Raw genomic sequence first — 15,078 nt, 5'->3', positions numbered from 1 at the left:
GCAGCCAGTGTCTGATGCCCTTCCGTTATAAGATAAAACGACATGGCGCAAGGGTACCAGGTCATCTCTGTGGCCAGTCATTGGCTGGAGTGGCATCAAAGCAGATATTTAAACCAAGGAAGTTGAGCGTGGCAGGGGCCGCTGGGCAGTGAATGAGCTGGTCATGGAGAGCGGGGAGCAGGTAAGTATGTCTTTTGCAGGTCTTGCCAGAAGGGGGGATTGTTTAGGCAAACCCCAAACTAAATAACCCCTTCAAACACTCATGCAAATGGTCTTAGTATGGCTGTGTATGCAACTGTAACAATCTATGGGCCTGTTTAATAACTCTATCTGCCCAGTTTACATACAGATGTATACATCAGATGCAGTATCATGGAGGTATTATCCTCTAGAAATACGACCTCCAAGGTGGAATATGGCACCATGGGACAATCATTTTGACCCATGTATTGTGCATGAGTTCTGACGTCTTTTCTTATGTTATGGGCTGAATGGCTTGTGTTTTCTAGACTCAACATTAGTGTGTGCGTGTCTGTATTTTTTAGCTTTCCCATTCTTTGTGTAGAATGACCTATATATAGACAGTTTTTGTCTTGTTTAGTGTCATCTGAGTGAGCTTTATACACAGAGGTTTAAGTCTGAGATGTAAATGTAATTAGAAGTACGTAAATTGCCATGTGTTTAGGGCCTGTGATGAACTAATTATCTTTTAGCAGGACAATCCCTCCCAAGAAAACAATATTGAAATAGCTCAGCAGGCTTATTTTTAGCATTTCCTTTCCATTTCATCCCATCACATGAAAACCCTGGCATAACAAAAACACACAGTGACCAACGCAAGTGTCTCAGTAAACTCCCTTTATTTAGTTCACTTAAGTTGTTTCATTTTGTTGTTGTTCAAAGGGCAAGAGTACAAAAGATCAAGATAAAACCATATCTGACCCAAACATCTTGCATGTACGTAAAAAAAAATATAGGAGTACTCCGTGTTTTTTTTGTTTTTTTTTTAGCATCCTTTTTAACAACAGGCTTTTACCAAGACAACCACCTGTGTGCATGGTGGACCATTGAAGAACGTTTTTAAAAAGGATGGTAAAAATTAATCCAACAGATATTTTTTTAAAAATCATAAATCCTAAAATCTACAAGGAGCTGTTGAGTATTTCCCACTAAATTGTACAGCTAGCATACCGTCCACATGGAAATCATACTGAGCGGAATGCTGTCCAAATAAATAATATCTACTATAAACAAATGCAAACATCTCTTTCAACAAACCGTAAATAAAAAAAAAATACCAGTCCTTTTACACAATAAATATTAAGAAACCATTGACATAGTTGAAAATATTCTCATATAAATTAACAACTTTAATTACATAGAGCAGAATGAACATAGGTTAAAGCAATTAACAAAGATGAAAGTGGAATGCAAATAAAATATTTCTGAGAATGAGTTGGTCGCTATAGCTAAAATATAAAGAAGAAGAAAAAAAGTTTATGGAATTACCATGTTGTTTTTTTTTATATTTTACAAAATAAATAAATGCTTTACTAGAGCAACGTAAAAGAATAAATTACCTTTCTGTAAGTTGAAATTGTTTTTATTAGTTCTGAAATGGGTTTATTTCTAAAATTCGGCTGTTTAATACCTAGGAATGAAAAGATAACCACTGCTTGGTATAATATAATTATGTTGGACCTACATGTATTCATATTTTTTATTGTATTTTTTTTATTTTTTTTGCAGACCCTAGAAGATGTTGAAGGGTTTTCCAATCACAGATACCTTTCCTTATAGCTGTGAAAAATGTTTTTTAAAGGGTAAAAGTTTTAGTATAATAAAATAACACAAAATTATAACAATATGGCTATTTCAGTTTGAATTGACCATTAGCCATTCCTTCGTAAAGAATTCACGTACTAATTTAAAACATAAAAAATATTAAAAAATATAAAGAAACAGAAGGTGATAGCTAAAAGAAAATCCATTTCCTTCACATCCTCTGCCATCCCCTGATTGAACTTGATGGACATGTCTTTTTTTTCAACCATACTATGTAACTATGTAAAACCGCAAATGATTTTTTTTCCCACACAAACGCTAAATGATGAAAAGATTCCTGGATAAGGAAGATGGACCTATGGCTGCAGAAAAAAAATGTGGTAACATTTACCATTAATTAGGTTTTTTTCCGCAGCTACCTAAAAGGAAGGTTGTCTTCACTACGGCCTGCAAAATGTTTAAATATGGTAGCAATTTCTCTTGCTATTTGTGGACATGCACATTTCATTAAACTAAATTGTCCTCTATGCTATTTAGTAGTGGTCAGTCTTGATTACCATCCTATTTTCTCTCATCTTGTCATGCAGATTTTCTGTTTCCTATACTTTCATTGTAAATTATAGAAAGACACTATATACTGTAGAACAGAGGATGATTTTTTTTTTTCCATGAGTCGGAGGCTACATAATGGCCTCCTGTGTCCTGTGAAATTTATAATTTCCCTCATAATCTGACCTTCATTTGCCTTGCTCAGATGGTTCATGAAATAAATGTAAAAACTCGTTCTTATTTCTTAATAGTGGCTAATAGAAATGAAAATCTCATTTAAGTAGTGTTTTAATTTTTCCAAATTTTTCATAACCTACCAGTTTTATGACCACCGTTTAGAAAAAAGCATTTGGTAACGACCTAGACAGTCCTTTCCATGACTTGCAATATTACAAGTAAAACTATACAGCTCACAGAAAAGTGGTTATTATGCATCTGCTGATATCACATTGTCAAGTTGCTGGTTTAAATTTAGGGGATTTCACTAGTAATATGCCTACATTACTCTATATTTTACAGCATAAAGTTAAAATAATGAAAAAGAAATTGACCTCTATAGAATGCAGTACAACGTTAGAATCTGATTACCTATAAGGAGGTCACTGGAAAACCATCTTGGATGAGCACTTGGTAAAACGCTTTCTGCTTTTTATTTAATTCACTTTTCTTAGAAAATACCTGTTCAGGAGAATATTTTTTCTCCAAAACATTATGGACAGAGGAAACAAAGAATGTGGTAGATTACAAGTACCCAACAAATGGGAGTCAAAATCCTGAAGGTACTAATTTGGTCAGTGATAATAAACTGGGATTTATGTAGTGTGTAGGTAAACTATAAGAATTTGTAATGAGGCATACGTCTGGCATAAAACACCATATACATATTACCAAATAAAAAATAATATTGGGTTTGATATCTAGTCTTGGTTTTACAGAATGCTCTTTTTTGTAGGCCCACTATTTTATTATTATATTTCATTGATGGCTTCAATGTAAAATGAATACCGACATACTGCTGTGACTGTGTAAGGAACCCTTCAGGTAAACTAGCAGTGCGTAGAGAGAATAAAATTAAATGCTGTTAAAGCAATTAACAATCAACTGTTTAGAACCGTTTGAATATGAGTTATATACAGCAGTGTAAAACCTTTACACTCTTTTTTACTTTCCACGTCCTTTTCCATTTTTAATCATATTTTCTTTTTTTGTCTTCCTTTTTATGCAAAAGAAGCTTGATATGTGTCAGTTTAAAAAAAAAAGCAAATACATAAGTTGCCATAAGATGCAAGCTAAATACTGTGAAATAAATTAGAAATTTGTAGCATGTATTTACTAGCAATATATGAAACCATATACATACAAATTTAGAAATCATTTATGTATAACATAGGATGCAGCCATGATACGGTCTCTGATGGACATGATCTGTTGGCTTCGGTTTTTATGTTGCTCAATTTGAACGCCTCTCCCAGTGACAGAAATGTTAGAACAACCAGTCTGCATGGTTTCCAGTTTTGCTACTAAATTGGATGCTGCACAGTATAAAGCTTGCATGACTGTCATAACATGTAAATAATCTATTCCATAATCCAAGAAAGTCTTATCTTGGATTATGGTTTACCAATTAGCAGAATGATAACCGGCAAAGAAAATATGGAAAAATATGCTATAGAGATAAAAATTGCTGAAGTGCCGAAATACAAGCCGCCTAAAGGCAGCACAATTACCCATAAATGAATGGAAATAAAATATACAATTTTGGCTTTGATACATTTTCTTTTACACTCAATCCTTTTAAATTCTTCCCCTCCCATAGGCTCAGTGATTGTTAACCACCGGCACTACTTATATCTTCAAACGCGTCTTTGGTGTAAGTGTCTCATTAAAGGTAGAAAAAATATTGAAAATAGTCATAAAAATATCTATTTCGATGTGTGCTGTAGCATTTCTGATATAGCTCATGTTAAGTGCAGCTCTTAAAACCTCTCTTGAAAATACTTGTTAAATAAGGATATTAAACAGGTCAAATACTGTTGTAGTGCAAATAAAAAAGAAACATTTTTTTTTTTTTACAAAATATAGAAATGTTTGGTTCCAGTATCTGAACCAACATGTTCCTTTCAAGTATCTCTCATGAAAGAACAAACATATTAGACATGTTACTTCCACTGAAAAGTCTCTCTTTTCTTGTTTTTTTGGGTAAACAGTTTTCAAACCCCATAAGTTGCATAGTTCTAAGATCGTAAGCACCTTAGCGAAATTTAACTTTGTATGCTTTCAATTTTTTTTGTTTTTGTTTTTTTGCAGTAATAGTGCAGAGGAAGAAGTTGAGTCTCCTGCGCAATATAGAAATGCTTAGAGTCTTAGGAAGGTGGTCTGGAGCTCTGTATATCTATCTATACAAACTCGTATAAATGCAAACACATTTACGCAAACAGTGAATGTGATGTATCTATAGATATACAGGTGCATTCTCGTGCCTGTAAGCTTGTTAGTCACACTCCTGGCTAGAAGAGCTGGAAATGTTCCTTTCATATACCGGTTGCTGCAGGTGTAGAACTAGCACTTCCTTGGTATCTAATTTCGTCTTCCATTGATCATTGCTCAGCTGCAAGTCATTTGTCGTCTTCTTGATTAGTGTATTCGATAAGTGATACTATATCTGCATTTGGTCCTCTATTTATGAGCATCCGCACTCTTCCACAATCATGTTCTGAATATCCTTTTTTATAATATTTTGTCCATCGTCATAATACAGCATGGACATAGCTCTCAACTTGGAGGGAACACAACAAGATTTGATACTGTTGAAGGGACTGTGGCCTTTAATCCGGTACTGGTGAATGACTGTGGAATGAAATGATAGAGAAGCCCCAGATGTCCCAGCAATGTGGTTAGGGCAATCCCCCTCGCAGTAATTGGCGTGGTAGCCAGGAGGTGCTATGATCCAGTCGCTCCAACCGATGTCCTTGAAACTTACATAAAAATGCTTTTTACAGCAGTTGCTTACTTTACCATCACATTCCAAGCCACGTTTCCTCCTCCGGTGAGGATGTTCATCTGTCTGTTGAGCCACAATCATTAGGAAAGGTCTATGCGACTGCTCTTTTTCTTCTTCACCTGCAGTTGCTGCTGCTTCTTTGTCCACATCATCTTTTCTCTTACGTTTACCAAGCAAGACAGGGGTTGCTCCTGATTCTTGGCATTGGTCACAGGCTACTCGAATATCCATTGATGATTTGCCATGATTCAGTAGACGCTGAATGCTCCCAGATATGGGGAACGTATGCCAGCCACTTTTCTTTGTGTCCACCACTTTCTCAGCTATCAGAACTTCATTTTTGTTTCCTTCAGATCCCCTGTGCTCCTTCGGCCCTCGCTGCTGCTGGTACAGTCGAATTGTTAGCCTGGTCCGACTTCGGTTGGCTTTAGATAGTTTGAGGAAAAGCCAAAGCTCTGCTTCCCTGATTATCAACAGATCACTGCCTTCTTTGGAGATCTCAAAGTGGAGTATTTTCTTGGAGGGCCCTGCAGATTACAAGCAACAATAAAAGACAAATATTACATTAGTTATTTCATTTTCAACCATTTTGCATCATCATCACAATCTCATCCCATACATAACTTCTATATTTGACAGAGAACATGCACAGTATATCAGAGTGTGGCAGTGTTCAATTCTTCCACTGGCTTTAATGAACTTTTCATGTTCCTAAATCTTGTCTCTAATGCAAGTTGTGTGCGACGCTAGAGGAACAGGATACATATCATGAATATCATTAACTCCAAATGGGGATATGTCATAGCCCTCCTGATTACTAATAATCACTAATACGTCTGCATGGCATATTCTGAATTATTTCAACCGCTTTGATCATGACACAGAACTAAAAGAGCCTACACATGTGCTCTTACCCTGCTGTTCACTCAAGTGACTTTTTTTTAGCCATAGCAATTTTAAGGGCATGTTCACGCACATTTGTATGCTGAAATCTGCGTCCCATTGTTTTTACTGAGAATACAGACATGATTTTGTTCTTTTCTAGGCAAATTTGAGTTCTGTGTCACCAAGTGACATGTGACTTATTGAAGATGATCACGCACAGTGGGTTGCTACATGTGAATTAGCCCCATTGAATTGGGTTAATGCTTTTGTGGTTTTATAGCACATGAAACCAAATCTGAAGCTTTCTGCTGTGAATTCTGCGGCTGATTTTTCAGATTGAAAAACCCATCATAACATTATAAGCAGATCTGGCATAAACACAGAACCTTTTAATCATCCGGTGTATGCTAGATGTAAGGTCTAACATGTGTATGTAGAAATGTACAGTAGCGTATGCAATACAGCAGTTGAGCGCAACTCATGATTCTGGTGGTTTCTTATAGGAAACTCAGTTAACTCATTGTGCCAGTGCACCAAAAGAAAGAGCTAAATAACAAAGTCGGCTCAGCTACATCTGCCTCTTATCCATGTATAGTAAAAGTTTGCTGTTTGGAGTGCACATCTATTTACCTGCCTGTCTTGCATAAGCAGAGTTTATAAAGTGTATGCAGAAAGCTTTGTCATTGACAGCTATTTTTCTAATTTCATATTCTGCGTGCATGTTAATTATAGCACGCTGGTGGTAGATGTGCTGAGGAACGATATAATCAGAGAACAGCATATTTTGGGATGTTTTCTCCTATGCATATACTTGTTGGCATAATGGTGCTGATCGTGAACATCATGATGTGGGGGTGTTCCCTTGATAAAGACTCCATGTTCTTGGCAGAGGGTGAAATGAGTAATAGGTTCTGCTGGGTTATTTGATCATGAGCAAATGAAGTGTTTCTTATTATAATGAGTATTACGTTATTAGGGGAAGGTGACAGTTTAAAAGACATTAAACGATTTTTACTTTTCCAAAAAAATGCAATCAAATGATGCAGATGGTCACAGACATTCCTTCACTCCACGACATAAGCAGTTTGACTAGTCAGTGTGGTGTTTTATAGTCTTTGACTTTGTTCCTGCAGCATGGGCAGGGCTTTCTATGCGTCACTGTGCTACAACATGTTTGTAACTGAAACACATATTAACTGAAACACATAGGGGGAGATTTATCAAAACTGGTACTAAGGAAAACTGGCTTAGTTGTCCATAGCAACCAATGAGATTGATCCTTTCATTTTTCAGAGCTCCTTTTGCAATTAAAAGGATCATTCTGATTGGTTGCTATGGGCAATTAAGTCAGATTTCTTTAAGGCTACGTCTACACGACGACATTTGTCGCGCGACAATTTTGTTGCACCAATGTCGCGCGACAATTTTTATAATGGCAGTCTATGGTGTCGCACTGCAACATGTGACATGCTGCGACTGCGACGCAATAGTCGCAGAAAAATCCATCTCGAATGGATTTTCTGCGACTGTTGCGTTGCAGCATGTTGCATGTTGTAGTGCGACACCATAGACTGCCATTATAAAAATTGTCGCGCGACATTAGTGCAACAAAATGTCGCACGACAAATGTCGTTGTGTAGACGTAGCCTAACACCGGTTTTGATCAGTCTCCTCCATAAAGTGTAATTCTGTCCTACCTGACAGACACAGGGGGAGATTTACAGAATTACACTTTATATGTTTCAGGTAGCTACAAAATTACACTTTAAGGGGAAGGTCTACAGGAAAACTAGCTTAGTTGCCCATAGCAACCAATCAGATTCAACCTTTCATTTTCCAATGGAGCTCTGTAAAATGACAGATGGAATATGATTGGTTGAATCATACGAAGCCAGTTTTCCTTTACACCAGTTTAGATAACTCTCCCCCATAAAGTGCAATTCTGTCCCTACCTGAAACACATAAAGTGTAATTCTGTACCTTCTTGTACAAAAAGGCCTATTGCACATTGCAAAGACTATACATTCATGACACCTCTGGTGAGATGAGAGAAGATCAGAGCCAGTGTTACTTTTAAGGCCCCGTGCACACAACCTTATGCATATTGTAGTATTTACAATTGAGGATTGGCAACATACGGATGCGGTCCATGTGCTCTTTGCATTTTATTTGCAGACCCACTGATTTCAGTGGGTCCATGGTCCGCATGGATGATCCATGTGCTTTCTGCATCCATATGTCCCATATTTGTCCACAAAATGTGGACCCCAAAACTGATACAGTTATGTGCATTGGGTTTTGGCTGAATTTCTAAGCATTAGAAAACACATCTTTTCTTTTATCCATCTCCTGACATGCCATTGAAGCACAGTTTCACAGTAAAGACATGTGAGTCTGGTCATGAGCTGGGACTTCGAGCCTCTACTAGAAGAAAGGATCCACAGAACCATCAAACTCTTGCTCCCTTAGCTTCTAGTTTTGAGGTTTACATATCCTTGGGCTATATGGTTAGCAGCTTAGTTTAATTTTTTGGAATTTTTTACACTGTGGAGCATGTGGGTATTTTCTCTTCATTATAGCTATTAGTGGTGGTCAAGGCTCATGGACCTCAACCAAAACTTTAACATGTTAAGCGATACCTTCTAACTTCTTGGTGTACTAGTAGTAGAATGATATGTTGATGCATATTATAAGTTAGGGACCTGATATCAGACAAGCGCAAAATTTTAGATATTGTAGTGTATTTTAATGATGCTTGATGGACATATTTTAAAATATTAAAAGGAAACTCTGAGAAATAAAAGTTACTTAGGGTCTTTGGAGCCTTAAAAGAGTTGTCCCAGGATAAAAACTGAACAACTACCAACAGGATAGTTGATAAATGTCTGATCAGTGGGGGTTCAACTATTGAGATCCCCACTGATCACATGAATGGGGTCCTATGTCCCCCATTTTAATGGGGCGGCAGCCCGTAGGGTACGTGATAAATTGCCAGTGTGGGAGAACCCCTTTAATCATTCTGGCTAGACTACAATGTCAACCCTATTATACTGGCTGTATGACGAGAGCCTACTTTACCTTTTAAGGAGCAAATTAGCTCTCTGGACCATATGTGAGTGCATCATGAGATTCGTGGAGCACAACTTTTTAATAGTGTATCCTTTATGAAATTTCACCTAAATGTAGATGAGCTTCTATAGTCTCTGACCTTTTGGAATTGCATTAACATAACTGGGCACAGTCTTCATCTACAACATGCTAAAATGCAGACCCTCTATCACTGCAGCTGAAGGGAGACATTATTTACATGCATGCCTATATTATGCAAGTGGAGATGATCCATCCATTGCTCTCTGTGGACACATCTTATGTATCTGGTCCTCAGAGACCTCATATAGGAATAATCTGTATGTGTCCATCTTGGATTTCCCAAGACCAGCTGTGGGGGACTGAATTTTAACAAAACATGGTATAGTCAGTTTAAAGGGAATCTGTCAGCTCTGAAACACCCCGAAACTAGTGTAAGTAGTGTAAGTGCTAAAAGTCCGGTTATGTAATTTTTATCCTCATACTCACTTGCATTATGATGCTGTGCTCTAACAAACCAGCAGTAAAAGGTATTGAGAGAACTCCTGAGCTCACACACATAATGGACAGGACTCAAAGAAGAGTCCTCTCAATGCATTTTACTGCTGGTTTATCAGAGCACAGCGTCGTAACGCAAGTGAGTATGAAGATCAAAATTACATAATTGGACTCAACATCACTTACACTATACACCGCTTACTCTAGTTTTCGGGTATTTTGGAGTTGACAGATTCCCTTTAAAAGGAAAACATGCCACTATAAGCACTGAAGAGCTACTAGTTATGTAATACTTGTCTCTTAGAGTTAAGGTCTTTTGGACAAGGTTGTCGTGTCACCTTTAAGGCTAGGTCTACACAACGACATCTGTCGCGTGACATTTTGTCGCACCAATGTCGCATGACAATTTTTATCATGATAGTCTATGGTGTCACACTGCGACATGCGACATGCTCCGACTGTGATGCGACAGTCGCAAAAAATCCATTCGAAATGTCGCAGTCGCAGCATGTCGCAGTGTGACACCATAGACTATCATTATAAAAATGTTGTCGTGTAGACCCAGCCTAACTGTGCTCTGCTTTACATACTTTTCATGACTTAGAAGAGTACTTTGTCTACAAGGGTCAAATATAAAAAAAAAACAATCAACTCAAATTGAATCTAAGTGCTACTTATAGAGGAAAAAATTATGTAAGTAAAATAATAGAGCCTATAGACAAACTAAATAAAGCCTTGCTATCAGTAGCACTGTAAGGGTACGGCCACACAGTCAGGTCTCCTGATATAGGTTTAGAAGTCAAAATCAGGAGTGGATCAAAAATGGAGAGAAAGTATAAAGGACAAAGTTGACTTCTCATTTTTTTTTATTCACTCCTGGTTTTGGCTTCCAAAACTGCATCAGGAAACCTGACCGTGTGGCCGTGCCCTAAGAGAACCTTGATAGAAATATCGGCATTTCATGAGTAAGTCTTTGAGAGTAATATTACGGGCACAGTATCTGTGCAACTTACTGTGTATGCCTTAACTTCTGTAAAGAGACATCTTGGCATGACAGCCAGCCGCCTGGCTAATAAACATACCAACAGTTAAATTATCCAGAAATAAACTAACTGCAGTTCGATTTCCTGTGAAATAAGATTCTGTTGCGCACACAGGTTAAAAATCCTACAGAAACACTGAGAGAAATGTTTTGACGTCGTTTTTCTCAGTAGGCTACCAAACACTCAACCAGGATGGTGGCCTTTTCTTTCTCGGATGGTGCATTTGACAAGGAACCACCAATCCTTCTATATGTTTTCCTTTATGGACTATGAGGCATTTCCTAAAATATTTTTGCTTTTTGTCTGCTGTCGGGTCTGGCAATACACGCATGTCTCTTTATCTGTAGCTAGATGTATTTGTATCCTCAAAACCACGTTGTCATCATGACCAAAATTGTATTCTTAGAAAGAAAAGTGCCATAAATAGAGAAGACGGGTTATTTTTCACCATAAGCCTGTTCCAGATCAGTAAACTCATTTCCAAAATGAGAAAAGCTTTGCACGATGTTCCCATCAAAAGAGAACAGCTCCTTTTGACTTTTCTCTCTTCTGTCACTTGCTTAAAGCAAACAGTTGTGAAGATTCTGATAAATGCTACCCTCTCGGAGCTAACTCCTATTGAAATATTGCCCTTGTTTGCCCTTTTGTCAATATGATGTGAATGATTGCAGAAAGATTCAAATCCGCCAAGATGAATGCTACTAAAGGCCTTATTATACAGGGAAGAAGAAATCCGACCGTTGTCTTCGGTTAATTGCAATGGCAGTCAATGAGAAAATCGCAGGCAGAAAACGACCTAATCTGCTTTTGTCCTTGTGTAGAACAGAGTGCTAAATCATGAGCACGTCAGCTTGCAGATATATTAAATCATGCCTGCATACTCTGAGAAACGCCACATTGTTTGTCATTTCTTGTGTGCAATCATATATATTCTTTATTTGACGTAACAGCTCTCTATGGTGCCTGCTCTTTTTCTTTTCTATACAGAGGTAGTCAAGATGTGGGCTTTTATATAACGGCCCTTACTAGTGGATAGGACAGCCGCTATCCAATGAGACTTTACTGCTGAAGCTCTGCCTGAGAAGTAGCTCGGGAAATGCAAACTGCGGTGGCCACTGCCCTCTAGTGGCCATTCGAATGAAGCTACTGTTTCACAAGACAGCAAGTTCTAGCGGGTGCATCATCACTGGTATTTAACTCTTTAACTATCAAAATGAGATCCTGCTCCTCAAATCCATTAAATGCAAGACAACAATTGTGCATTTTAGGACAGACATAAGAAATGGAATTCAGCTTGATTTCTATCTCTTCATTGAATGATCCATGAGATCCCTGGCAAGTAAATATTATCACTGACCTCCTTCATGTCAGTGGAGATCTATTGTATCATGGTTAGTATTCCATTCTACTCAATAGTTGCTGTTGGATGGCCAGAACAATGAGATACTGTATATGCTGGCTCTAGAATGAATAGCTACAGGGCAACTTTTAAGCACCAGGCCAGTTTTCAGAATGAACTGTTTGTCTATACCTACATAACTGACTTGGGTTGTCTAATAGACTCCTACATGATGGACCAGCAAGGCGTGTGGGAGATATGACCTCTCTACATCACCTAAAATGGACATCCCTGTCTGCATTTACATTTTGTCAACTGATTGCTAGCTCATTTGGTACCAATGAAATAGGAAACATCCTCTGAACTTTTTCGCACAACTTTGACCCAGGGTTTCACACCCTATGAACCTTCCAACGTTTTTGGTATAGTCACCTGTCCTGAACTGTGAAGTCTCCATCTAAGGGCTTCCCAAAAAATAGAGTCGCCTCCGGTGTACTTCTGCAACCACCCATTCTGAAGAACGTTTTTGGCTGTTGCAAGCCAACCAGATTAGATCATTTAATTTACAATGTTGCTGTGGGGTTGCAGTGAGCCCAATGAAAGCAAAGGAACTTCTTGAAAGACTGACATCATGGACCAGCTGTGCTCTAGTCACAGCAGGATTTTAAAATGACACCATCCGCCGGGTTATTATATAGTCCATGGTATATCTATCATGGAGCTGAAGCTATTTTGATACCATGGTTGCCTTGTAAGGGTTTCTACCGATGGGACGGATGTATGGGATAAAGTGACTTGCCAGATAGTCTCTGCCTAGCAACCGATTCACACATTACATAATGAATAGCCTGAAAATAACAGTTGCATGATATACTGGCATCCAATCGTGAGTATTGGCTTCAACACATTAAAGCCAGAAGGTCCATACTTATATTTATCTTGTGTAGGGAGAATATGTATTACGCCAGTAGAAAATCCTACTCACTAGGCAGCTGGGTAACCTAACCAGCCAACACGTATCTATATTGTATGCTAACTCTTCTCCTTGGAAATGGCCTTGTATAGCATTCCAGGAGTGCAGCCGGTCCCTACTGCACAGATGCGAATTGCATTTATTCACGAAGCCCCCATGAAGCTCAACTGGTAAGGTTCAGGCTTGATAACACAGTCTCATTGACAGTGAGCTAGGACGCAATACTTCATTGTGTACACAGAAGCAGCAAAAAAGCTAGCAGGAATGTCTGATCTGAAAGCATGCACACACTGCACTGCTTTTCTGCAGAAGAGACCTCTGAGTCAACAGGTTTTTTAAGACTGGAAACTCTGAGAGCTGTCTTCATTGTGTAGATGGCTGTAGCATGCTTTAAACAGAAATACTTAGCGTTCCCGCAACTACTTTGACTATTTATTTGAGTTTTTTGTTTTTTTTTTGCTTAGAGACAAGATACAAAAAAAGTTTTCACCAGCCTGTTCCTTTAAGGTTTGACAGCCCTGCAGAATACTCTCAGCAGGCAGAACTTTTCTTATGAATGAGAGTGAGGACTCCCAAGAAGAAGTGCGGAAAGTTCCTTTCGTGATGCACATTATACCGTTTTCTGCGGTGCTGTAAGGTGAGCTATTGGTCTGCAAATGATGGAGTGCTTTAAGATGACTCCTCAGTGGGATAGTATAACTCCTACTTTAGGAGGGGAATATATACAGCAGTTAAAGTCATCTCCTTGCCTAACTTTACAGCTGGGAGTCCTGCAAGTGCACAGCCCTCTCTGCTCTGCTACCTGGAATGGCAGCTGTGCATGCAGTACACTGGCACCAGATGCCTTCAGTTACCCACAAGTGCTGATCCTCTCCTGGCATTTCATCTTCCCATCCTGCCTCAGATCCACCTTAACCCTTACAAGACACTGATACCTTCTGCTACGTATAACATGGTTACTGTTTTGTGTCCTGCTGGCTGATTGCATTGCTAGGGTAAAAACATGCCCTAAGGGTGGAAGTCATGTTTAGCACTCCTAGCTGGAGGTTCTTGTGAAGTTTCGCAGAATGTCCATACCCTCCCCCCCTCTCAAACACTTGTAGTCTGTTAAAGATTCTCTGAGGTAGCTTATTCTAGGTGAATTTAGCAAATGCAAACAAGCAGGCAGCCGCCAAGGTTAAATCACAGAAAACACAGCTATTTGAGGGGCATTTCTATCTCCTGGCCATTGCTGCTGATGGGACCTTTTAAGTTCTTGCTTTACTTTATAACCTAAAACGCGACAGCCGCACTCACCTGCTTCCGCAAACGTGATGATCTCTGAAGTTTGCTCCAAGATTTCATTCATTTCTGCTCTCCGTGCAATCACATCATCTATTTGCACTTGGCCATCCTCTCCCACTTTCCCCACGTGAACTTTCTTGATGGCGTTTAAAAGCGCTGCTTTAGGCACTGGCTGAGTGATGTTGGGTCTGTCCCTCATATGCAGCATGTTTAAAATGTGCTTCTTCACTGCCTCAACCATGTCACTTTGAGAACTGGTGGAATCCTTGTGGAATTTAGATAGTGAGCAGGATGGACAGTCAGTGACTGAACTGTGTCCCTCAGATCCTGGAGTTGGAGTACTCCTCACCATAATCCAGCAAAGTACCAGCAGAAATCCGTTCAGTACATGCACAGACATCCTGACACCAGGTTTTATAGGCTTGCTTTTTGTTCTTCTCTATTCTCTGCGTGAAAAGCTTATCCCTTTAAAAAAAAAAAGGCACAAAAACAAACAAAAAAAAACTAGATCAACTTTTTCCCTCTGATGAAAAGTAATCTGAAGCAAAACAGAGAATAAAAAGTTTTTCAGTGTAGTTTTTGGCTTGCAGTGTCTGTCTTAGGCTTCAGTAAGTGCTGTGAGTACTTGAGGCTG

The 15,078-nt window shown here is 38.7% G+C and overlaps 1 protein-coding gene across 1 annotated transcript in view; it reads right to left on the bottom strand.

The window, feature by feature from the left end:
- Positions 1-4,615: 4,615 nt before the first annotated feature.
- The window catches only part of INHBA (inhibin subunit beta A), a 10,543-nt gene continuing 80 nt past the window's right edge, over positions 4,616-15,078 (bottom strand). Inside the window, exons 1-2 of the mRNA XM_040432519.1 lie at positions 14,457-15,078; positions 4,616-5,862 (exon numbers count right to left, since the gene is read on the bottom strand). The exon at positions 14,457-15,078 is cut by the window's right edge and continues 80 nt beyond it. Of these exons, the coding sequence (XP_040288453.1) occupies positions 5,015-5,862; positions 14,457-14,844 (1,236 nt within the window). The 5' untranslated portion in view covers positions 14,845-15,078 and the 3' untranslated portion in view covers positions 4,616-5,014. The remainder of the gene's footprint in view (positions 5,863-14,456) is intronic.

Source organism: Bufo bufo, chromosome 5, assembly GCF_905171765.1.
Source record: "Bufo bufo chromosome 5, aBufBuf1.1, whole genome shotgun sequence".
NCBI classification, from domain to species: domain Eukaryota; kingdom Metazoa; phylum Chordata; class Amphibia; order Anura; family Bufonidae; genus Bufo; species Bufo bufo.
This window is presented reverse-complemented; position numbering and strand designations above follow the sequence as displayed.